The sequence below is a fragment of the Oryzias latipes genome, chromosome 13, assembly GCF_002234675.1.
Source record: "Oryzias latipes chromosome 13, ASM223467v1".
Taxonomy (NCBI): Eukaryota; Metazoa; Chordata; class Actinopteri; order Beloniformes; family Adrianichthyidae; genus Oryzias; species Oryzias latipes.
In genome coordinates this window covers 9,334,403-9,359,358 of record NC_019871.2, presented here as the reverse complement: position 1 = coordinate 9,359,358, position 24,956 = coordinate 9,334,403, and the positions used below count along the sequence as shown (strand labels likewise).

Sequence of the window (24,956 nt, the reverse complement as noted above, 5' to 3'; positions counted from 1 at the left end):
TGTTGAAAGAGTTGGGAAACAGCGCCCTCTGTTGTCACATTGGATCCCACACAGGTAGTGGGTGTTCAAAACTCAGCTTTTCTTTGTCTGCTTGCAGTCAGACATGGTGTGGTGACCCCTTTTCTGTTAGCGGAGACCAAATGTAAATCTAATAGTACTTTCATCACAGGATTAACAGTTTTTTATTGTTATTTCATTGAAAAAAAGGAAAGCATTACTTGTGCACTACTACATGGAATACACAGTTGATAGAATGCAGATAAAAAAATACTAGGAAAAATATTGTCCTTTAAATGGTTTGGGCTTTCTTAATGCACCATTTTTACTGAAGCCCATATTTTTAGCTTAATCCATTATTTTATACAAGTATATCAGCCCTTTTTAATGGCTTCACTTTGGACGACACATACAGTACACTGTACAGGTCTTGCATTTTAATTGGCAAGGCCTTTGAGTCAAGGGGAATTTAGGTGAGTGGTGAAATGAGGAGATGAGGCAAAGCCTGTGAAATAGTGGTGCCTGTTAATTTTCCAGGTAAATGTTTTCTTGTGATAGACTTTAGAGTAATTTCATGCTTTTTAGTTCAGTTTGAGAACTCATTACTGCACCCCCATCCCCAGCGGCACGGCCACTCGCCACTTTTTTTTTAGGGAGCAGAAAATACAAGGCCCTGGTAGCTTCCATCCTGTGCACATGAGGGGTGGGTGAGGGTTGAAGAAAGAACTATACATGCCTTTGTTTGGGACGGACAAAGTGAGACCTCACTCGCTCAACAAGGGACGCCCGTTTGTTTTTAATTGGTTTAAGACGTGTTTTGGCTACCTCAGCTCAGGTTGCCCTAGTGCTAAAAGCCGCCTGGCAAACATAAAGTCATGTCATACAATGTTTATATAATGTTTTTGTACCTTAGAGATTTAACAGAATGCCCACCTTGTGCTTAAGTGTAGAAATAGCCGCCGGGTGGCAACAATGAAAGCGCTTGTTGTCACTAAAGCTTCATAACCTTACCTCTGATTTCACTTTATGCTTGTTTCTGTTATGGCAGATTTGGTGCTTGGGGAATGAGAGCAGGTACCACATCAACCGCACAGTTGATGGCTCGACCTTTTCTGTGCTGATTCCCAGTCTGGCCCCTGGGATCCGTTACAGCGTGGAAGTAGCAGCCAGCACCGGAGCGGGTCCTGGGGTGAAGAGCGATGTCACTTTCTTCCAGCTTGGTGAATAGAACCAGCATTTTCCTTCCTAGTTTTTAAATTTTTTTGTTGTTATTTTTTCTCTTTTGTCCTTTCCCTACCTGCACTTTAAATCAAACTCAGTCACTTTACAAATAATTACGGCATTAACCCATCAGTCTCAAATAAAAAGATTTTTAGCAGCGTGGTCTTGTGCCAAGTAAACACTTCGATGTAATTCACGTCTTTGTTGTAACTGACATGTTCAAGCCTCTACCTGCTTTCCCTTTCATTGTCAATTGGCAGTGTTTAGAAACTATAATTTAGGTGATTGATGGTATGCAGGCAGCATCAAAGTTGCCACAGAGCAGCGTGATGAGTTTGAGTGACAGGAGTATTTGCAATCTTTGTGCTGCCGGTAACAGTTTAGGCTGCTGCAGCTGGTTTTGTGATCGACACTGGCAGACTGAAGTCCTGTGTGACGGAGCTTTGGAGCTGACTGCCGCACCCTTTTCCTGTCTGTACTCAAGGATTCTGGGTTTTCAAAGGCAATTATGAAGCCTTCACTCCTCCGAAATGTGTTATTATTGCTGAGAAACAATCCACATCAAAGTTAGTTGATGCGAGTTATCTTTTTTTAAACTTCTCTTTCGTTTTTTTTTTTGTTCTCTGAAGCCGCGAGCTCGCCTGCTAACCAGTGAGCTAGAAAACACAAGAAAAGCAGGTTGAGGCAGAGGGAGAAACAGCTCCATCTGGTTTTAAATGTGTGATCGAGTGGGCTGGGATGGGCATGAAGAAGCATTCGCTGTGACGGATGCAATTTATCTCACTTGAAGGGTTCCTGTGGTGATTGTTGCCATGTTCCAACACTGGAGTGGAACAGTGTGCCTGAGGGAGCAGCGCTTCACCCAGACGCATTTGTCACACTCTGAGCTTGCCTGCGTCATCCCAGCCTAGATACCTGTACTGTCCCTTGTGGGCTGCTTTGTCACATTGCTGTGCAGCGCTCCCTCTGACCGCCAGCGCCACAATTTGAGCAGACATATGCAATAAGTGAGACAGCCAAATGGAGACAGAGACTGACTGACAGAGACAGGCGCATGAAGGGATACAGGAAGGGTGCTGGTTTCTTTGGGAGGAAGTGTTTTCGCCTCTGGCTTGGAGAAATGGAGAAGAATGGCTCCAACATGAAAGACTTGAGAAACAAGAGATGAAGACAAAGTAACACGAACAGAGAGGCATTTGAGAGGCGGAGGGCGGGGCATGTCAGAGGAGGCTTTCATGTACCATGAGGAAGAAGCTGATGAGAAAAACAGAGCAGGATGCAGTGAGCAGCTGGGCAGACTGTCTTTACAGTAGAAACAGCTTCAAGGCACTCACATCTCAGTCTTTCACAGCAGTGCCTCAGTTTGCTAATCATTGCGGTGTTTTTATTTGAGGATGATCTCTCTGGATTTGTTGCTGTTATGAGGAATTTCTGCTTTGTGTAAACGGGGCCTCCTGGTGACTGTTATCCACTTCCATTAGGTCGTGCTTGGCACACAAATTCTTTCGTTTTCATTGGCCTGTTCTGGGATTGTTTAAAAAGGACCAGTTTTCTTTTTCAGCACATGAGGTCATAGTCATTTACTGAAATAGAGAATATTTTTGGCTTCAAAAACAGTAATGCTCTGTGTTTATGTTTGCTTTTTAATACAATTACCCTCAGACATCCCAGTATATTCTTTATTTTTTGTTTTATTAGTGTTTTAATCTACTTAATCAATGAATCGATTTATATACCTACGATCCAACCAGATTGATTTGAAGCTTTTTAAGCAAGCTGTTAATCTAATAAATGTATACCATTATAAAATCATTTCAAAATAAAATAAATGTATTATATTAATATTGGAAATTACCATTTGGAATGAGGAATGGTACAGGTTTATTTTACTATAATGTAAAAACGACTAATTGCCATCACACAGGAAAAAAACACATGTGATGCAGCAAAAATGATCAAGCCATCATTATGTGGAAACACTGAATTTTGCAAAAACATGTGACCATACAGTGTGGTAGAATATTAATGGGTTTCCTGCGCTGTTCAGGTATTTATCTCTGAGTCACACTGGTTACATTTTTGACTAAAGATGTCCTGGATCGATCTTAGGTCAGTGAATCAAATCAAATCTGATCGTTTAAAATGAATCAAAATTGACTATGAATTGTACAGCCAACCAGAAATTATGACATGAATCAAATCATTGTTAAAACAAATTGTTACACCCCTGCTGTCTTACCAATGTCAAACAAAAAAGACACAGTTGGTGCCCTCTCTTGCATCTCTTCTAATTTCTTCTTATCCTTAGATTCCTCTGGTCGAATGACAGGAGACCCGGTGGACCCGGAAAACCCTCTGTCCCAGCAGATCTCTAATGTAGTCAAACAGCCTGCATTTATAGCAGGCATTGGAGCTGCTTGTTGGATCATCCTGATGGTCTTCAGTATCTGGCTGTACCGACATCGAAAGAAGAGGAATGGCCTCTCCAGCAGTTATGCAGGCATTCGGAAAGGTATGGAATCTGGGCCTGTTTTCTTCTAACTCCTGCTAAAATATGTATTTTAGTTTTTGTCCTTGGAGTGATGTACTTCTCTGTTGTTTCCTTCTCATGGCTGTCAACCAGCTTCAAAAGTTACAGAGAAAGGGTTTATTGTAGCAAAAACAAGCTCTCCTGTGGAGGTGTTTAAGATGCAATACAAGCTCCAACTGAGAGCACGGTGCAGAAATGTCTCTCTGCTCTTTTGTCTCTTTCGTACTACTGTCATTCTGAAAGTGTGTAAGGAGCATTTTCAGCAAAGCACGTTTTTGGTCCAGTAACTCCCTTTTATAAACTCCCCTCTGAATGGATTGAGAAAGAAAGAAAGCCTTCTTTTAATTTCTCTTATCAAGGCCAGTGTGACATTTTCACATATTTGAGGAGTTTTTGTCCTTGTAGAGAAAGGGCATCAGTTATGGAGGAGGTAAGTGTTTACTAAACCTGCAAATCAACACATATGTACGCTTCCAGGATCCCGAACGGTTCAACATAAACAAATGGGTTTTGATTGACATTAGACAGACCTCATGGTACAAAAAGTGTTTTTTTCCCACGATAGGAGCAGCAAAAACAGCCATGATTCTATCTGAGTCTCATTTATATGTGAACTGACTGGATGTGTGACCTTGGGCGGTCCAGCAGCTGCTGTGAGCACAACCTGCTGTATCCTAAGGACTTGGCTCGGGCTGAATACTGACTGCCACAGCGAGAGGGGATCCACCCTTTAACCTTGATGAACAAACAATGGACTGATTTAGCTGTTAATCCGGGACTGCCACCCAGAAAACACAGCCTATCTGTGTCATGAATCTGCCGCAGCCATGGTTAATGGAAAATGTCAAGTGAGAGACACTTCAGCGAGGATTTAGTGGCGCTCATTCACAAACACCTGTGTGGTCTGTAATGTTTAAAAGTGCTGTGTTTTTACCTCTGTGTTAGTCAGAGAATCCAGTTAGGACATGCGGTCAGGCCGCTGGGGTTGAATGCTATGTAGACTGAGGTTACCCTCTGTCCCTCTGTGCTTCTATAAGTTGATGTTTACTCGGATATGAAAGGAGGAGCTCTTTGGGGGGAACAGTAGGCAGCTCGGCAGGCTGTGCTCCTTGTTGAAACTGGTAACTGAGAATGCTTCAAAGTCTATAATTGCGACCACATGCATCAACAATCTGCACTTAAGGTGAAACAGCAAGAATTGGAGGTTGTGTGTGTGTGTGCAGCAGTAAACTGGAGCTCCCTGTTTAGGATCATTACAATGCACTCACTTTTGTGTGACTGGAGACATAAGCATGCTTTACTGTATATACATTATATATGTACATACTTCAAAGTTACACATGAATAAAACATGTCTTAAAAAAATCAAACCAGTTGCACGTTTTGCCGCAGAAGTTGCCAAGTCTTGCAGAGAAAAGTTGAGCGGTATTTAAACTGCGTCCACTGACTTACAGGGCCGTTTAGCCTGCAAATGAGCTTCATGCGATGTGGCAGCTCAGTTTCAAAATGCCTCATTTGCGTATTTCAGCCACATCTCCATTTTTCACAGACTCTTTTGGGCAGTTTGTGTCTCCTCTTCAAAGACATCCATCACAGAGATGAAAGCCATCCTACGGCTGATATCCTCAGATTTGTTTGAGCATCAAGGGAAGAGATTCAGAGATAAGACGATTGTGCCGTTTGTTGGCACAATCTCTCTATAAAGAGGAAGTTTGGCAGGAGCTGTGTGCGTGTTCTCAAATTTCTTTTGCCTAACTCCAAACTTTACAAAGTGAATGTGTTTTTGAAGCAGTGTGTTATCTTAAGACCTCAATTTGGTGCTTTGGTGTCACTCTTTGCTATTTAACCCTTGTGCTATCCTAGGCACTTTAACATTGGGAGTTGGGTCATCTAGACCCACTAAACAGTGCGCTGAACCTTTTTTCTTCAATGATTTGTGATCTTCACTGGTGTCCATGGATTACATGAAATCTTTCCACCTTTATCCACCTTTGTCATGGTAGGGAGAATACGTCAATGTAAGGGTGGGATCATCTAAGGCAGCAAGAGGGTTACAAAAAAATGTATATATATGGATAGAGGACTGTTAGCTGGAACATAAAAAAATCATATTAATAAATCATGTTCCTTCTCCTTTTTTCCACAGTGCCATCGTTTACCTTCACGCCAACAGGTAAGCAGCTAGTTGTGTGGTTTTTCATTTTCTCACTCCAGCAGCAGCCACTTCATTTAATTGGTCTTCCAATGCTCTCCCACACAGACCTCTTAGTATCTAAATCTGAATAGATTCAATAAAGATTAACCGACTGAAGTCAGCGATGGACACTTGTTGCTGCCAGTAAAGGAGGACAATCATGTGTGCAGTTACTTGGAAATAAATGCTTCGCAAGTGTTTCCGTCACGTCAGAACTCAGTGTTCTGTGATTAAAAGGCCACGCTACCAAGAGACTAATAAAACAAGTAGGAACTTGATCAAAGACTTGCTGGCAACTTCAAATGGGATTATAGAGAAAGACGCTCCACCAACAATCCTAATTAGATAGGGGCAGAGCTAAGAGGGTTATCTGTGAACCGGAGACACACTAGAATAGAGGAAAAAAGTTTTATTTATGTTTTAAGTTTGAGTTAGTCTTTTTTTCTCTTTTTCTTTCCATTCTGGATGAATAGATTCTCACTTAAAACTGTTACAGCTCAGCGAGTGTCAATGAAGATGCTCTTTTCTTTGAGCTTGACGCACATAAACTGAGTAATTTTTGCATATGCAGACTTGTTTTATGATCTGCTGGAAATTTTTCTTGTCACGTACTGTTTTTATTAGTTTTGTTTGTTACCTTGGGAAGATCTTCCCCACCATCATTTGAAAAATGGATTTGGCCTTGCATGATGTCGATTTTAAACTAGAGGTGGATTGATACAACCCCTGGGTACTTCAAGATCCACGCCGACCATCTTTTGATCTATTTTTAAAGTGTTCCCAATGGTCATTTAAATATGTTTATGCTGTTTCTAGGCGAAAGCAAATAAAAACTAGTGTAGATTTCTAAGACAATTTCTGTAGAAATTTGCCTCTGAGTGGTGGGCGGGGGACCGTTGTCGCAGAGCCTGCCAACAGTTTCCATCATCTATCTGTTGAGACTCCCCCGTTACCTTACAACCTCACAACCTCAACTTAACATTGCCAGTGCAAAAAAAATGGCGAGCAGTATTGGTTTGTTTGCTTCTTATTCAAAACGATTTGGATAAAGAAATACTCAAAAATGCAATTTTAAGCTTAATTTTTTTTATATATGTCCTCCATAATCACAAAAATGCATGCTAAAAACACCAAAAACACAATTTTTATTGGACTGAGTCTTTAAACACAGAAACCAGACTACACTTCCTGTTTTGAGGAATGGACAGGGAAGAAACATGCCTAATTTCCTTCCCCCACCTGGTCTTCTTATAGGGTAAAGATTGTAATTAAAGTAGGAAGTTTATCTCGCCTTCACACACCAGCAGCTTAAAGCTCCTTGAAAGAGTTAAACTTGCAGCGTGCAGAGCTTCAAACACCAAGTACCCGAGCCAGAAGACCAAAGAGCTCTACATCTTTGTTCTTCGTAAGCCTCTTATGTATCCTCCTGTTTCTCCTTCTCCTGTTGCTTATGTGTGTGTGTGACTCAGCTGAAATTATGCCACATAAATGTTTTTGCATGTTTACCTGAACAGACTGGAAAACTGCATTGTGTCAGTTGTCATGTCGGCCTATATTAGGTCAAAGGATTCATGTGCTTTTGACCGAAAATGGGACAGATTTTGAAATTTCATTGCTGCCTATTTGTTTCAGTGGCGTATCAGAGAGGCGGAGAGGGTGTCACCAGTGCTGGAAGGTGAGAGCCTCTTTTGTTTTGTTTTTTAAATAGAGCGTTTTCCTAAAAGTATTTGAATCCTTACTATTTATAACATTTTTTTAAAGAATATTCATCATAATAAGCTTTGTTTAAAAAAAAAAAAAAGTTTACCATCCTTTAAGGCATGAACAGGGTTGGGCTTGTGTGTTTTCCTTAAGCAAACACTAGGGGGAGAGCTGTGCCTTTCGAAAGCAGCACAGAGCAGAGAGAAAGTAAGGTGCTCACATGAAATAACACTACAGGAACAAAGACCCATGCAGTTTGTCAGGAGCCCATCCTCATCCCACACGTTGGGGGATCCACATTCAACCACCAGGCTGTGCCATAGCATCATCATCAAACATTAATGGAGCTGTATCCACTTAGCAGTTAAAACGCACCTCTTGGTACACTGGAATGGTGCTTTGTGCATAAACAGTAAGACTGCATAATTCGACTTGCCGAAACTAATTTGTAGATTTACTAGCTGGCCTTGGTATGTTATTATTTGTAGGTAAACAAAAGAATTGTCTATTTTTTTTTTCTTGCCTATGGTATAGAATGTGCTTAAAGCTGCACTGTGAGTGTGTTTGAGTGTTCTGCACATGCTAATGAATAGTTTAGCTTGAAGCCATCAACAGTAAATCCATATTCATTATATTACCCCGTTGTGGATTGAGTTCGGTGTGCAGCAACGGCTGTGTCAGCGCTGCGCAAAAACAATGGAGGTTCGATATCAACATACAAGTGGCGGGGTGATTGAGGAGATATTGTGCGACTGTATTTGGCTGTAAAAGACAAATGCCTTCATTACCCCAAATGAATCCAAGAAATGAGTCATTTAGGATGGAATGAGGAAATGCAATTCAGTGCTGGGATATGCAGACCGGGAGTCATTTTGTGCAAATTTGAATACCAAAACAATATATGGCCATGTAAGAGAATATTGGCTTCTGTTTTTATGCCTCATTTATTCAGTTCGATCAGCAAAAACAGGCCGTTTTGTTCTCCTTTTCCACCCGCTGTTTGATGTAAGGTCAGGTTGTGTCATGGAATCCCTATAAATAAATAATCTGCTTTGTTATTAACTGTATTCTGCTGAAGCTTAAAGAAATAAAATATGTGATGATGTGAAACTGTTCAGATGGGTTTACACAAGTTATCCTTTGCTGTTTTCCATCTTTAAAGACCTTTTGAAACTAATAATGGTTGATGCTCTGGAATTTACTCTGGGAACACAGGAGTGAATTTTATTTGTCTGTCTAATCCAGACAGATTGCTAATACTCACGATGTCTCAGAAAAAGTGTCAAAGGCTGTGGGGGCAGATTGAGCACACACACTGTCTATTTAACTGGGTTTTATTTCTCCCTTTCCCAGCATCTGGCCAAAAGGAAAAAAGTACTAAACCAGGATTTTCGGTTTTCCTCTCCACAGCGGGATAAATAAACTCCTAATCCTCCCCTTTGAAACTCTTTATTCCTACTGGTGTTTTACTCCATTGACATGGATCTTGTTGTGTTGTAAGCTTACTTTCTTCCTTTCTGTTAACCATTTGGGACTGATGTTTTTACAGACCCGGTTTGCTAAACATTGGGGAATCTGCCACTCAGCCCTGGCTGGCTGACACATGGCCCAACTCCTGCTCCAACCACAATGACTGCAGCATCAACTGCTGCACTGCAGGCAACGGAAACAGCGACAGCAACTTGGCGACGTACAGCCGACCAGGTATGTGCAGGAGGTGTCATCTCTGTCATACAGGGATCGACCAAAATAAGCACTTCTCTCAAAGGCTGTGTTGCAGTCCTTGACAAAATAACTGCAGAGATAAGGAAGGTGGGAGCCAGGGGAGTCTGCAGTATAAAAGACAGTACAATCTGATTTCTAGGTTAGCTCCCCAGAGAGTTGTTGTATGTGTCTCTCCTTTCTATAGGTCTCCTGAAGAAGAACCTGGAGACTTATTAGGATTAGGAGCAACTCTGTGCTCACGTGTTTGATTTATCTGAGGTTAAAGCAGAGCTGTTTTAGGCAGGAAATAACCGGAGTACACTGAGCAGGGCTTATAGCTCTACTCTGTTGCTAATCAAATTGCTTTGCTGATTTCCATACAGTTGTTATAGCCAGTAATGTAATTTCCCCTAAGTGCTCAGTTGTTTAAGAATTGTGCAGCGGGCGAAGAGGTCAAGGCTGGTCTGTAGACGACGGCCAGAAGCAGGGCAAAGAGAAAAGGATGGAAGAAGAAGGATGTAACTGGAGGAGCAGATAAAAATGGAGAGAAAAGAGTGAAGGATAAGTACATGCTTAAGCAGATACTAAGATTCGTGGACAGAAGTAGGGAATGTGAATGAGATTAGGTTGAATAGATTTGGCGGCACACTTGAGCTCATTTAAAAAGAGGCTGATGTGGCCTAAAATTTGGACATGCTGCAGCTATACATTAGTCTAAATATAGAGACTTCTTTCCTGAAATTCAGCCTGGAAAACCAACAACAACCTTCACCATGGAAAGTTGGACTGCCAAGAAATGCTTTATGTTCTAAATTGTGCACGGTGGGGCCCTGCTTTTGATGGCGGCACATAATTCCTGTCCAGCTGTTCAGCCTAATATCCAACCAACCACTCAGTAGTTTCTCCTGGCTTCAAACCTCTGCCAGTGAGGATTAATAATTCATTCTGCAGGTTTTCTAGTCAAGTTTAGTTTTTCTTGGTGCTAATCACCCCTCTGAGGTTGAACACGATGAGATGTTTAACAGGCAATAACAGGCTAAAGGCAGTCTTCACTTCTTGCATGACACTTCCCTGTATAACGCTAAGGAGCTTGCCGGTCGCATGCTTTGTGTGTGTGCCAAAACTAAACTCTATGAACATTAAGAGGATCACTGACTAGGTGACAGAGCAAAGAAATAGGAGTTAATGTCCCTTTATCTCAGCCATAGGGGTGCTTTCACACATCGGCCTTTGAAGTGTTGAGCTGAAATGTGAGGCGCCTGGCACGAGCGGCTTGTACCTATGGCCGTCTTTGGTATTTACCACGAGGTTGGCTCTCAGATCTGCTGGAGGATTTGAATATTTTATGAGCCAAGGAAAACTGGATCTGTCAGCGAAGTCTTGCTTTTACTGCATGTCTCATTCCATGTCTTTGATACAGACATGTCTCTCTGTCCCTTTCAATGAGGATGCTTATACCATCAAAAAAAAAAAAAAAACGAGATGACACCCGCTCTGAGTCATCAGTTAGGCAGAGAATAGACCGGGAAAGGTGTAACGCCACCTTAATACACTTTGAATTGTAGGGTCAGATAAATATTTGGCAAACAGTGCAAAGTCTTAAATTATAGACAGACAAGCTTCTCTGTTAAGATGTGATCTAAAAAAAAAAAATGTTTTTATTTCAATCTTCTACCTGACTGGTTTGCTCCCGCAAAGCTGATGTGCTGCAGAAAAGACTGACTGAATCCCCTCCTCATGTTCTCCAGCGGACTGTATCGCCAATTATAACAGCCAGATGGAAAACAAGCAGACCAACCTCTTGGTACCAGACACAGGAGTTTATGGAGATGTGGACCTGTCCAATAAGATCAATGAGATGAAGACCTTCAACAGCCCAAACCTCAAAGATGGACGCTTTGTAGGTCCTGGCGGTCAGCCGACACCTTATGCCACCACCCAGCTCATCCAGTCCTCCATCCTGGGCAACAACATGAATCCAGACAGAGGGACCGGAGGGAGTGGAGGTGGACTTGGGGGAGGAGGGGAAATGAATGAGAAACACTGCTGGAAACCTGTCTCAATACAGCAGCAGAAACAGGAAATGGGCTCCCAGCTGCAGTACAGCATTATGGAGCAAAACCGACTAAACAAGGGTGAGTGTGAGGAAAACCCAGCAGCGGTTGCACAGGTTAACTCTCAGCCATTATCTTCCTCCTCTTCAATTTTCCCTCCTGTTCTGTCCTCTCTTGGCTCTTTCGGCCTCACCGTGGAAGAGTTCATGCTCATTGGTTCTATGTCAACCTTTTCAGTCACATCTAGGCATTTTTGTGTCTCCCTGCTTGTCTGTAACCATGTAACCATTCATCACTTTCTATGCTACCTATGGTCATTAAATATAGACCAGGCTGTCATCCTGTGGTATGTGGCATTGTGATGAAGGCAGGTGTGAGGGGAGACCTGTGGCATCAGATTTCTATAGAAAAAGGCAACAATGACTGATTCTACCATAACCTATACGTGCATGTGTAGTAGAACATGTGGCTTCAAAGTTTTTGTGCAGATGCTGCATGTTTCAGTTTCACGCACTTACCTAAAATGACAATTTGCATGTGCAGTTACTTAATTAATAGTCTCATAATCCAAACACGATTTAAGGCTCAACTCCTCAAGATTTATGCCTGCTGTGACAACGCGCTACACTGTCCCACCAACAGATCGCTATAGAGGAGGTGACAGTCCCATGCCAGCCACCATCCCCTACAACCAGACCCATGAAAGCCACACTGGGGGGTCCTACAACAGCTCTGACAGAGGCAGCAGCAGCACGTCAGGTACAAGGCTGTTTTAAAGTCCAAACATAGAAAAAAATCCATATAAAATTGGATTTTTGTTTGATTGGTTATGTTTTTGGCTCCTTTTGAAGTGCAAAATGTTTTCATCTTCCTGCTGTAATGGAAATATAATCACATTCTCTGATTTTAAAATTCTTGTTTATCTCTAAAAGGCAATAAATCATTGTTGAAACACTAATAAGATTTGGTTTAGGTCTTAATCTGATTGACTTCCAAGTCAAACAGAAAACAAGTTGCTCAGTTCTCGTATTTTTTCCTTTCAATGTGCCTTGTTGTTCTAGGCTAAACAAAATAAATTAGATACAAGTATCTGTTTTCTATCATTTCTGCTCCTCTTTTGTTGTTTTGCTTTGTATTTACATCACTTTTGTTGTGTGTTCATTAATTCAGTTAAATGGTTTTACTTGAAATCAGTGTGGATCTGCATAATTTCATCAGGACTTCAGTGTCTGTCGGTGGACAAGGACAAATGACTACACATCCTGGGCGGCATGCAACGCTGCCACCTTAATGCCACGTATCCATTCTGATATTGCACTTGAAATTCAAGCCATTAAGATGAGGCCTTTAGTTCTCGCTGCACATCACAGCTCATTGGTTTACAGTTTTAGTGGGCTAGCTTTAATTAAACGCTTTTTTCCACAGTTTTCATTCTGCAGTATTTTCCACCATTTAATATTTGCAAAGGTGTGAACGCTGACATAAAATAAGCATTTTGCCACTGTTGTTCATTTTATCCACTGTAAGCTTCTTTTATGTGTTTTTTTTTTCTTGCATCAATAATTGATTTGTTTATTTACTTTATTATTTGCATCTGAAGTAATCCTGGGATTAAGCTTTCCTTTTTTTTCCCCATTTGTTGAGCAGGTAGTCAGGGTCATAAGAAAGGAGTGCGCACCCCCAAACTACCCAAACAAAGCACAATGAATTGGGCTGACCTTCTGCCTCCCCCTCCTGCAAACCCACCCCCGAGTCGGAGCACAGAGGAGTACTCTCTGTCGATGGATGAAAGGTAGACAAAGGCAGTCTGAGCACACAATGCATTTGAATACTGGTCCAGTTTCATCAATTCTTTGGTATCCATTCCAAGTATTTGCTCCAGGTGTTGTCTGTGCTGGGTCCATGTCAAACCTTGATCGAAGGATGAATATTTATTGCATGCTTTTCTGGCTTCAAGGAATAAAGGCCTTTCCCAGCATGTTACGATGCTAACGAAGCTTGTTTGTGTCTGCTGGCAGCTGTGATCCGGACATGCAGTGCCCCATGCCCCCATCTCACATGTACCTGCAGCCCGATGAGCTGGAGGAAGAGGAGGAGATGGAAAGAGGGCCCACTCCTCCAATCCGTGGGGCGGCCTCTTCCCCAGCTGCAGTGTCCTACAGTCACCAGTCCACTGCCACTCTTACCCCTTCACCCCAGGAAGAGATGCAACCAATGCTCCAGGATGCTCAGGACAGCCACGAACGCCGGTACACCTGTAGTATTTCATCTCATAACAAGTCTGTAATGACAAACCATCACATATTCTTATTTTGAGTCTTACAGAAAAGCACACGTGTGTTAATTTTGAATTACAGTTTTATCTTCCTGGGAGTCATTTGCTATATTAGAGTCAGTACAAGGTGGCAGCTGAAATAAGTCTACAGTAAATGTCTAAATGCCCTTAAAGACCCACTCCAATATGGCATTTTTTCTCAAGATGATAAAGAAAATTAAACGTCTTTCAAATTGTTGTGAATCAGGAGCAGAAGAAAAAAAGCAGTTTGAAAAAGCTTGTAGTAGTGACTTAGAAGGTACATTCGGTTGGTCACAAGCTCCCTGCTCTGCTCCAGTCTGATGCATTCACTTGTAGACGACTAGATCCATGTGCGTCTTGTTTTCCTCCGGCATCTGGCTTAAAACTGTACTGTACGTCTGGATAACTCCAATATTGTTTGCCATTTTTGTTGCACCAGTAATGTTATGTTAGGGTTGTGAGGGGCTGTAGTGGGAGAGGGTGTAAACAGATAGATGGAAAATGAGGGAGGGTTTACAGGGCACCTACAGTTCCGCCTACAACTAAGAGGCAAATTTCCAATGAAATACTTCCGCTCTGCAGAAACTACGTTCTAGAAAACAACACAGGACTTGCTAAAATTTACATAATCATAATTAAAAGACCACTGGAAACACTTTTAAAACCAATCAGAAGATGATTGGAGTGGGACTTTAAAATCATTTATGTCAGAGATGAGACCATATAGAAGCCTGGAACTGTGTGTCGTGTTGGGTATTTGACCGTAGCATTAAATCCTAAAAGTCAATCATGTACTAACGTTGAGAGAAAGAAGTACCTGACAAACCCATTTAGATCAGTTTAAGCAGCTATGATCTGGGTCCTTTTGACCGAGCACTGATCAGTTTATTTGTTTATACATGTTTTTTATTAAAATTGATTTGAAATATTATACTTCTCTTGATAAAATGCACTTCTTTTAGGCGCCATGTTGTGAGCCCCCCACCACCTCCAAGACCACTCTCCCCCTCACACACGTACGGGTTCATCAGCAGCCCGTTGGGGTTGGACACTGATGGAATGGAGGAGGAGGGTATAATGGAAGAAGACGAAGAGGATGGTGATGAGACAGACGCTGAAGTAGCCAAGATGCACTTCCATCACACACACCCCCACCACCCTCAAATGCACGCACGAAGGTTGTTACTACGAGGGCTTGAACAGACACCAGCATCCAGCATGGGTGATCTGGAGAGCTCAGTGACCGGCTCCATGATCAACGGGTGGGGCTCGGCCTCTGAGGAGGACAATGTTTCGTCAGGGAGGTCCAGCGCTGTTAGCTCCTCAGACGGATCCTTCTTCACAGATGCCGATTTTGCTCAAGCGGTTGTTGCTGCTGCAGAGTATTCAGGCCTCAGGGTGGGAAAGCACCCAAATTCACAAGGCCAGGAAGCAGGAGGAGCTCCAGGTACCATCAGTTCATTAGCAGCCTTTAGTGGAAGAAATTTCTTGAACAGCATAAACAAACGACTGTCTTGTCTCTTTCCTCAGCGCCAAAATACCAAATAAGCCAGTCAAGTCACCGTCCCAGCAGCCCGGTGTCTACAGACAGTAATATGAGCATGGCTGCTATACAAAGGAGGCCTCCAAAAAAGCTAAAACAGCACTCTGCGGGTCACCTAGGGAACCAACGACGTGAGGCCTTCAGTGAAGGTACACATATGCTTTCATGTGTTATAAGCTCAGTTTGAGTTCATGTTTTATGTAGATTAAATTTGTGAGAAAAGATGAAAAATTCTATAAACTAAAATTGCAAATCCACAACTCTTGACTTTTGTGGGAGTTCTAGTCTAATCTTTAAGGGCTTTTTTTTTTCTTTTCTTTACAGGATGGCATAAAGACCCTTTCCAAAAGTGTATTTATTTCCATAATTACATAAAAAAAAGTACTTTAATAAAACATATATATATATATATATATATATATATATATATATATATATATATATATATATATATATATATATATATATCCAGGGATTACTTCTTTTAATTTGATTTCAAGTATTATTTTTACATAAATAAGAGTTTCAGCTCATAAAAGCCACAAAAATAGGATTTCAAAAATGTTTATTGTGGATAAATCACCATTTACCTTTTTTAAAGGCAGAAATTATGATTACATCAAAGTTATCAAAACAAAGTATTTTCAATATGACATGTCCATCTTCAGTACCTCAGTAGTATGGGCAGGGGCCAGGGTCTCGTATCCAGGTCCTCCTTCTCCTTGACCAGTATAGATGTTTCCCTGTTGGCCCAGGCTCAGATATTACCAGAGGAACCCGACAACTGTAGCCCATCTCCCGAATATGTCTGAAAGCGGTGGTTTTTGAAGCTGTCCCTCCACTCATTCCACTTTTTCCTTTTGATAATCGGTTGAAGTCCACCGTCGTTTCTTTTGTTGGTCCATCTTCTCCTCCTCGACCTGCTTGAACACAGCGCTTTGTGAACAGCCAGCCTCCTTAGCTATGAACTCTTGTGGCTTACCCAAACTATGTAGCGGATCAATGATGGTCTTCTGGTTAGTTGTCAAATCTGAAGTCTTCCCCATATTGAACCGAACTGAACCAATTTAATGACATCTGGGGAACTTGTGCAGGTGCTTTGAGTTCAGTAGATGGTTAGTTTGTGAATTTCATTTATCCTACAAAATTTGGGCAGATTTCTCCAAATTATTGTACTTTTTGAAATCTTTTTTTTTTTTTTTTTGTGGGTTTTATGAGCTGGAACCCCAATTTAAGTAATATTAAACTGGGGTTAGTAGTATATTCCACAAAAGTTTAGTTGAATGAATAACACTTTTCTATAATATTCCAATTTTTTGGAAAAGGGCTGTACATTTTTTTTCAAACAAGTTTTTTATCGGGCTATTAAATAAATAGATGCACAAGCAGCTGCATCCTGTTAACTCACATATAACCGGTTTGTGTCAGTGGCTCCTGTACAGAGATGTAAGGATAAAAATATGTTAACTGGGATATAGTGTTTGTAAATTTCCAGGTATAGGTGTGCAGCAAAGCAACCTCATGCATATGTGGCAGATTTTTTGATCTCTATTATTACTAAACAGACGAGCAAATTGTGGGCAGCAGGCCAGGGGTTATAGGGAAATCATGGAAGAGGAGCTTTGGAAGGAGAGTTCTGCTTAGTTTGGCAATGTTGGCACGTGAATGTTTCTTCACTTTGAACTTGAACTTAGATAAACTAGGATGAATACTTCAGCTCTTAGCACAATAAAAAACTTCAAAGTTCTAAAGTAACAGAGCAATTGATTTTTTGTAGTAACGATTTTGAAAAATAAAAAGGAAAGAACAGTACAATAAAAAAGGCCAAGTTGTAAATGGAAATGAATATTCTTCCCGTTTCTTGTCTTCTTTCTTAAATGTATCTGTGTGCGATTGTGCAGCATCTATCTATACGACATGCCGCCCTGGAGCTGGCTCTGCTCTTAGTGTCAGGTGTCCTTGAGTGTTGGATGCACTTGACAGGGAGATTTAATATCCAGCTCACTGGGAGCCAGACCAGCTATATCACTGCAGAATATCCTGCCACCAACCCCCCCCCCCCCCCCCCCCCCCACACACACACACACACACACATACACACACTCACACACCACCACCACGCCTCCTTACATCCTGGCTTCCTCCCCATCCTCTGCCCCTCCCTTTGGAGTGATCTCTCCATCCTACCCTCCTCTCACCTCGCGTTGTCTGCTGTCTTTGTTTGAGTTGGGAGGGGGGGCAGAGTGACAGCTCCTCAGTTCTGTCTATCAGTGCTCCTGCTGATTGTATTTGATCTGAATGGATTGTTTTTCATTTGGAGTTTATTGCCTCACTACCCCCCCCCCCCCCCCCCCAAACCTACCGCCCTGTTTGTCCTGCCTGTGGTCTGGAATAATGTCGTTTAGGTGAGAGGTGAGGAAAGGTGATCGAATGACATTTAGAACAAAGGCAGGGCCACAAAGGCTGTGTTCTGTGGATGCACGATTGACTTGCTCTTTTGGACGTCTTTCAATTCTTGCTTCGGCACCTTTACCAAAAATGTTCGCGCATCGAGAGTTAAAATGCAGAAAGCAGGAAAACAAATAAACAAGCAGGAGAGATAACCAATCTACCCCTACATGCCAACCTTCCTTCTTCCCTACTGCTTACCCCTCCTTGACCTAGTCATTTAATTTGTCTTTGCACAGTGGATGGTGAAATACCCCTGTTATATTCCCCCTATGATTCATACAGTGTTTGACTTGGATGCCTTCGTCTACCCACTCCTCTGAACGTAACCCTTTCCTGTCTCTTCTGATCTGTCTCAACCCTGTCTGCTTAATTAACCAGCAAGCCCTGAGATCCATCCTCCTTGGCAAACTCAGAGACACTTTTCAGACCTGAGTTCTGTCCTCGCCGATATTTCCTCGTAAATCTAATAGGCGCGCTGCTCCTCCTGTGTAGGGAGCTGTAGCTCACAAACTGTGGCATTGATCTGACTCTGACTGAGGCAGAAGTCAGGAGGCAAGACGGATAATAAAAAAAAAAAAAAAATCTACAGGCGCCTCTTTACTCTATGATATTGACCGCCCCCCTTTTGTATTCAGGGAGAGTGGGTGGAGGATAATCAGAAAGGTGCACTGAAGCTGTCCGTTTCTGCCAGCAAGAGCAAAGCAAAGACATCACCTGCCTCATCCGCCTTCTGCGGATAAGAAACAAACAAAAAAAACAGCTTTGATTCCCTCAGTCCAGTTCAGTTTTGCACACTCTTCTAACTCGATGCAGGCAAAGTCAAAAAGTTGCCAGTCCACATTCATCTTTAAATCATGCATGGTTTAAGGGTGTGCCAACAAAACTATCCTTCGGGTTGGAAGCTGATTAGAAGATGAGAAGCCATCGATCGAAGGCCGACAAGGCTTTTTGCTCACGTTCTGTTTAGATGCCTCTGTGATGTGTGAGAGGCCATGCGGCCCACTGCCTGCTCTCATGTGAATAATGGCTCAAGGACAAGTAGCATTGATTCATCGACAGGGGAAGTCGAGCAGGACAGAGAGCCAGCTGCTGAGCGCCACGCTCCTCCTCCTTCCTTCTTGTTTCTTGCTCAAATCTCGTAACCTTGACAATTTTGGGCCTCTCTCATGTGAAGGGTTTCGTTTTCAGTCTGCTTGGAGAAATGTTGAAAACTGTGTCTGTGAATAACATTGCAGATGTGAGACAACTGAGAAAAATGTAGTTCACACAAAACATTTAGATGGGTGAGGTTAACATTTCTTGCTTCCTGTTATCCACCAGATCTGCCACCCCCGCCCATTCCTCCTCCAGCAGTGCTCAAGTCCCCCACACATCCGTCCAAAGCAGCTCTGGAGGGCAGAGGAATCATATCCCCAAAAGCCGGTGATGTTCGTGACAAGCGAAGAGGACCTGGTGGCTACAGACCCCAAGAAAGCTTTGAGACCAGACCCAGCTCGTCTGAGCGCAAAGACGGCCAGGACAGACAAAAGTCTGCTCTGGGAGGGAAAGGCAGTAAAACTGAGAGTGGCTCAGGCATCAAATCACGGCAGCATCCAGGTACTACCGTTTCCCAATTAAAGCAGTCCTCTATAGTCATCTCCAGTGTTTTGACTCCTAAGTCTTACATTTTTGTCTCGCTCCCAAGGATCAGAAGACATCCTACCCTACAGCCGGCCCCAGTTCCCTGGCGTCAACAGTCCCAGAGATCCAAGTTCCTCCAGTTCTATGTCATCCAGGGGTTCTGGGGGCCGACGGAGAGAAGGAAGCCGAAGAAATCCTGCAGAAATGGGTCTTAACAGCTCTGGAGCCTTTCACCCAGGAGATGATGAACTAGAGGTGCAAGCTTATAATTAAAAAACCTTTAGACTTTTAGCATATGCTGTTCACACTGGAGTGTTGCTTCTCGAAACTATGCGCATGTACTTCAATTATCGAGCAGGCGTGGTGCACAATGTCGAAGCGGTGCAAATCTGATAAATCTTGCTTCAGGCTTTTTCTTTCACAGCTCTATAGTCCAGCATATGAAATACTTGGAGTCATAACATTCCGTCCAGGCGCAAACCGCAATTATTAATTTCTCCTCCATGATAAAATCTCAGACGATTGGCAGTTCCGCGAACTGGACACCGCCCATACGTCACTACTAATTATTGTTTTATTTTAAAATTGAATCCCTGGCCCCCTGATTGGTCAATCTTCAACTGGTTACACTTTCAATGCCGGGTCAGTGGCAAAGCGTTTTGTACGTAAAGCCTGATAACAGACTTAAAAGGTTGCGTAGCAACGCACAAACAAAAGAGTTTTTACCACGGCGGCCTTAAGGGCACTTACGCATGTTTACTTAGACTTTTCATTTGAATTACTCTCCTGTACGCGTGTTGCCAGTGTGAACATAGCATTTAACATTTAAATATGATTTTTTATTTAATCCAAAAAGGTTAACAAATAATATTTTGATGATAAAATAAACATTTTTTTTTTACTAAACCAATTACAGTTATGATGGTAATTTTTGTTTTATTTGTTTCACTATAAACATAAAAGAATAAAACATAGGACATACTGGATTATAGTAAATGTATTTATCATTATTGCAATTTCACAATGAATAATGATCTTGCAGTCGCTTAAGGAAATAAAATGAATAAACTCATACATATGATTGAGTGTAATCATGTTAGATTGACCACAGTTTAAACTGATATGGATCATAGTTCCAGAGCAATGTCACTGGAAGTCAATAGTGCTATGCAGCAATACTGACTCTGATGAACATGTGATGACAGGGGCTTTCTTCACAGGATCACAATCCAATTTATTCTCACTTATGCAGTTTCGTCTCTTTTTAAAAATCTCTCACCCATATTGATTTATATTCTGTTAGTTCATGTGAAGCTAACAACAGCATTTCTGTGTGTGTTTTTTTTTACCTCTAGATAGCGGAAAGCTGAAGAACAGAGAAGGAAACGAAGGAACTGTTTAGATTTTTCCAAGAATGGAGCACCATTGTTTCTCTTACAATTTTAAATATCTCAGTATTTCATCATCTTGTTGGCTGCCATCATAACTTCCATCAGTAATGTTTCTTTGCATTTGGACAACAGACCAATGTGTTTTGTATTTCTTTTCTAACTTATCATTGATATGTCCATGAGAAAAAAAAAAGTTAATAGCTTGACGCGTTCAAAACAAAAATACATACAATGGTATATTTATGTTTGAATTCCAATGCAATATGGAGAAAAGTCCTGCTCCAGTCACTGACATAACTCGGCTTGACATTTCAAGAACTTGCATACAGTCTGATGTTACTGTACCAGAAGTGCTGCAAGCTGAGAGGGTGAACTGCCTGTAAATATGTGTCTCCTTGTTTACCCATTGTGGTACCTCAAAGTTCTCTTCCTTGTTTTGTTTTGCAGATTATAATTTTATTATGTCACTAAATAATATTATTTTATCATTTCCATCCATGTTTGTAAATTGCTATATTATTTAGCTCTCCGAGAAAGTGCCACTTTGGGAATTGTGTTCTGTTTTGTAATGCACTGCTTTGTTCTGTGTCATCATCAATGTTTTTGTTTTACTTTGGTTTTAAAAGCACAATCACTAAACTTTATTTTAAACCATTCTATCTATTAACCTTTTTGTCTTACTGGAAGAAAAAAAAAGGTATGACAAACAAGCCTATTAATCCTGATGATGATGATGATGATGATGATGGTGGTGAGGAAGGTAAAGGTTAATTTTCTACAAAAGCTGCGCTTGAAAGGAGACTCTATTGTGGTGATTGTCTCCCTCTCCAGTTCTTACGCTAACTCAAGTGATGAAAAAAGGGTAGTAAATGTGAGTCATAGCTGCAATGTAAATATCCTTTTCACGATAACCATAAAGATCAGCTATTGCACATTACTCGAAATGGTTGCGTTGCCTACGAATGCACTTAAATGAATGTCCAGTACAGGAAATCCGTCACTTTGGGAATCTGGAGAGGCAGAGTCTCTTTTCTTGTTACGAAAAGGGCTGATAAAGCCATGTTTTAAGAAGAAAAAAAAGGGGTGCTGTTGTTTATTCATAGGACATCTGCAAACATTTGTTTCGTAAAGCAAAAGAATAATAAAAAAAGATCAATAAAAAAAACACAAATTATAAAAAGCTTTTCTTCTCTGACTCAACATTTGTTATTTTTGTGGGAAGGTGTTTTCATAGAACATACTCCTCTTTGATCACTTAAGTCAGATTAAGGTAAAAAGAGGCTTTAACCCTTGTGCTATCTTAGATGACTCCACCCCTATGTTGAGGTGTTATTCCTACCATGACAAAGGTGGATAAAGGTGGAAAGATTTCATGTAATCCATGGACACTAGTGAGGATCACAAATCATTGAAGAAAAATGGTTCAGAGCACTGTCTAGTGGGTCTAGATGACCCAACTCCCAATGTTAAAGTGCCTAGGATAGCACAAGGGTTACAACCAAACCGTGGGTTACACCATTGAACCGAATTGAGGGGAAAGTGACTTGTTGCATCCCTACTGCATATGTTTACATTAAAAGTGTATTGTGCTAAATTTCATATTGTTTTTTTCTAAATGACACCAGGCTTAGAATTGGCAACATGAAAGGTTTTTCTTGATTTGATTTGAATTTTGATTTGAAATTGTATATTTCAGGCAATCAAAGCAAGAATAATGCACAAAACAATACAATCAACATTCCTACAGTCATACAAAGATGTATCAAACGTATAATTGGACAACTTTTGTTTTCACTTCCATTTCCTATGAGATGAACTCAAAGAACTGAAAATTGAAATAACAATTTCCCTCAAATATTGAGAGAAAACCTGTCAATATCTGGGGTGACTTTCATTTACCAATTGCTTATGTTACCATATACAGAAAAAATGTTACATACAGTAATCCAGAGCAAGGGGTCCATGGATATGTCCAAATTCCTTCACTACTATGTACACGGTGCACTATTTAGCATGTTCGCGTCTGCCACTTTTTAGTGCTGTCCGAATCTACAATTTTAAAATCAAGTCCCCTAGGAATCTCCCAGAAGTCTGCGAAAAACTAGTGAGCATCGATGCTCACTAAATTGGTGAATGTAGACCACAATGCATTGCATTTGAACAATTTTGGCAAAAAAAAAATCTTTTTAATGTCCCCCATGACAACTTTTTTAAAATAAAAACGTTCCCAGGGGTGTTTTAATTATGATTTTGAAGTTATAAACCAAAATCCCTCAACCTAAATGTCTTAAAAAGTCATTTTTCATGTTTAACTACCAAAATCTCTTCCACATGGGCGTGGTCATTGGTGCTGAACTAAGTAGCTCTGCCCTTGATGCGTCTTGCATGAGTAACAAGCTTGACACAAACAACACTGACTGACAGTCTCAGAAACAGTGAACATTGTTAAATTAACTTTTACAGCAAATAAAATGAAATGCCAGAAAGACAGTGACTTTTCGCACTTAATTTTCCAAATACTTGTGGCCAGTGCTGAACTTTTTGTCTTGGCCACATGGACCCAGAGGAAGGGTAAAGACGCGATCTGAAGTCCAGATTTGAGCGACGGCTGCGGCGCAAAGGTCTGGCAGCAGCACAATTTGGTAATCTTCTGAACTAAATCGCCCGATTACTGTTGGGCAAAGGCGGGTACACCCTGGACAGTCTGTCGCAGGGCGGATAGAGCTGAAGCAATCCCGATTACTATGCTGGCTCCTTGGAGGCAAGACGGTGGCCAGAGACCTGCTGCGGGATGGGGAGCCAGCCTGCTCCGGCCACTTGAACTTTATATTTTTATACTTTTCTTCGAGGCGATGTTATAAAAGGTCCCCTGATTTTACTTTATTCTTTATTTTTACCCTCTTTGGTTAATGCGGGACAGCATGCCTTCAAACTAGGTCAAAGCAAGAACACCAATATGGAGAACACATTTGATGAAAGTTCAACTTTAAGTTTAATTTTAAATACGTGTGGCCAACAACAAAATCCAGCCTTAGTTGGACGCACTTTAAATATGTGCAGGAAATGCAGCAATGTGTCATCTTCTCTTCTGCCGCACCTTGTTAATCCTGGACGGGGCAGATCAGGGAGCTCATGTGCTACTGGGCCGTTGTGACATCAAAACAGCTCATTAATACAAACCGAGCATCTTTACAACAGTTTGATTGACATCCTTTTTGGCATTTTCCTATTTTCCCCTTATTTTCTTAAAAGATCTATAGATTTTTTCAGGCATTTTCCAGGATCAAGGGGATACTGGAGCCTACCCCACTGCTGGGCAACTTGGGTACGCAGGGGTAGGTCACCAGTCCATTGTAGGGAATAGAAGATTTAAATTATAGATTTTTAACTATACTTGAAAGCCATATTTTAGTATTTTGTAAAATAAATGTGAAAAAAAGATCATATTTGTTACGACCCCGGGGTGTGGGAGGGAAAAGGGAATCAGCAATACAACAGATCCGTATTAACTGATTTATTCGGAGCAGTAAGCTACAACTGGTTCTGTCACACAGATATCCTCCCACATGGGATCACAACGTGATGTAGACACAGTTGACAATAATCAAAGAACACATGCCCGTAAAAAGAAGCATTCAGACATGGCAAGGATAAGTAGAAATCATTCTAATGTGTCAAGAACCGAAACGAAACACAAATAAGTGCACAGAACACAAATGGCGAGCTGAAGAGTCAGCCGCCCTGGTGCTTGGGCCACGTCAGCTTATGTGTCCGTGCCTCCAGCGCAGAGGGGCGGGGCCGACGCTGTAGATGGAGTGACAGGCCAACCAGGACGACGAGGCAATGACGTCCAACCTAGAAGAAAGGAGATGGGCCGATCGCCTCCCAGATACCACCGCGTTCAATTAACATAACTAATAATCCAAAACAAGAAGAAAGCTCATCCACCCCGAAAGACTCGGCACGTAACAATATTCAATATTAATTATACAGTGTTATCATTATCAGTGTTATGATGTTTGTCTTTTAGGCTATGGACTCATTTGAACAGGGCTTTAGCAGAAGTATGTACTTAAACAACAAAGTTAAAGATAAAAGCTGTATTTTTTAGGCTTATTGGCAATAGAGTAATTTTTGTTTCCGATGCAGCTCTTCACGTGTTTCACTTAATGCCATTTTCATTAGCTTTCCTCATTACTCACAATATCAGCATGCAGTGTCACTCAGTAAAGACATTTAAAGCCATGGAGGAGG

The 24,956-nt window shown here is 41.5% G+C and overlaps 1 protein-coding gene across 6 annotated transcripts in view; it reads left to right on the top strand.

Annotated features, from left to right (window-relative positions):
• robo1 (roundabout guidance receptor 1) overlaps positions 1 to 21,877 on the top strand; it is a 247,701-nt gene extending 225,824 nt beyond the window's left edge. For 5 of the 6 annotated variants that reach the window (XM_023961823.1, XM_023961822.1, XM_023961821.1 and 2 more), the window contains 14 exons: positions 1,046 to 1,217; positions 3,527 to 3,730; positions 5,895 to 5,921; positions 7,575 to 7,617; positions 9,193 to 9,347; positions 11,096 to 11,482; positions 12,044 to 12,160; positions 13,049 to 13,193; positions 13,420 to 13,650; positions 14,660 to 15,144; positions 15,228 to 15,389; positions 19,012 to 19,287; positions 19,376 to 19,566; positions 20,667 to 21,877. In XM_023961823.1, the coding sequence (XP_023817591.1) occupies positions 1,046 to 1,217; positions 3,527 to 3,730; positions 5,895 to 5,921; positions 7,575 to 7,617; positions 9,193 to 9,347; positions 11,096 to 11,482; positions 12,044 to 12,160; positions 13,049 to 13,193; positions 13,420 to 13,650; positions 14,660 to 15,144; positions 15,228 to 15,389; positions 19,012 to 19,287; positions 19,376 to 19,566; positions 20,667 to 20,681 (2,610 nt within the window). In that variant the 3' untranslated portion in view covers positions 20,682 to 21,877. The remainder of the gene's footprint in view (positions 1 to 1,045; positions 1,218 to 3,526; positions 3,731 to 5,894; positions 5,922 to 7,574; positions 7,618 to 9,192; positions 9,348 to 11,095; positions 11,483 to 12,043; positions 12,161 to 13,048; positions 13,194 to 13,419; positions 13,651 to 14,659; positions 15,145 to 15,227; positions 15,390 to 19,011; positions 19,288 to 19,375; positions 19,567 to 20,666) is intronic. The other variant, XM_023961827.1, reaches the window with a different exon arrangement.
• The last annotated feature ends 3,079 nt before the right edge of the window (positions 21,878 to 24,956 follow it).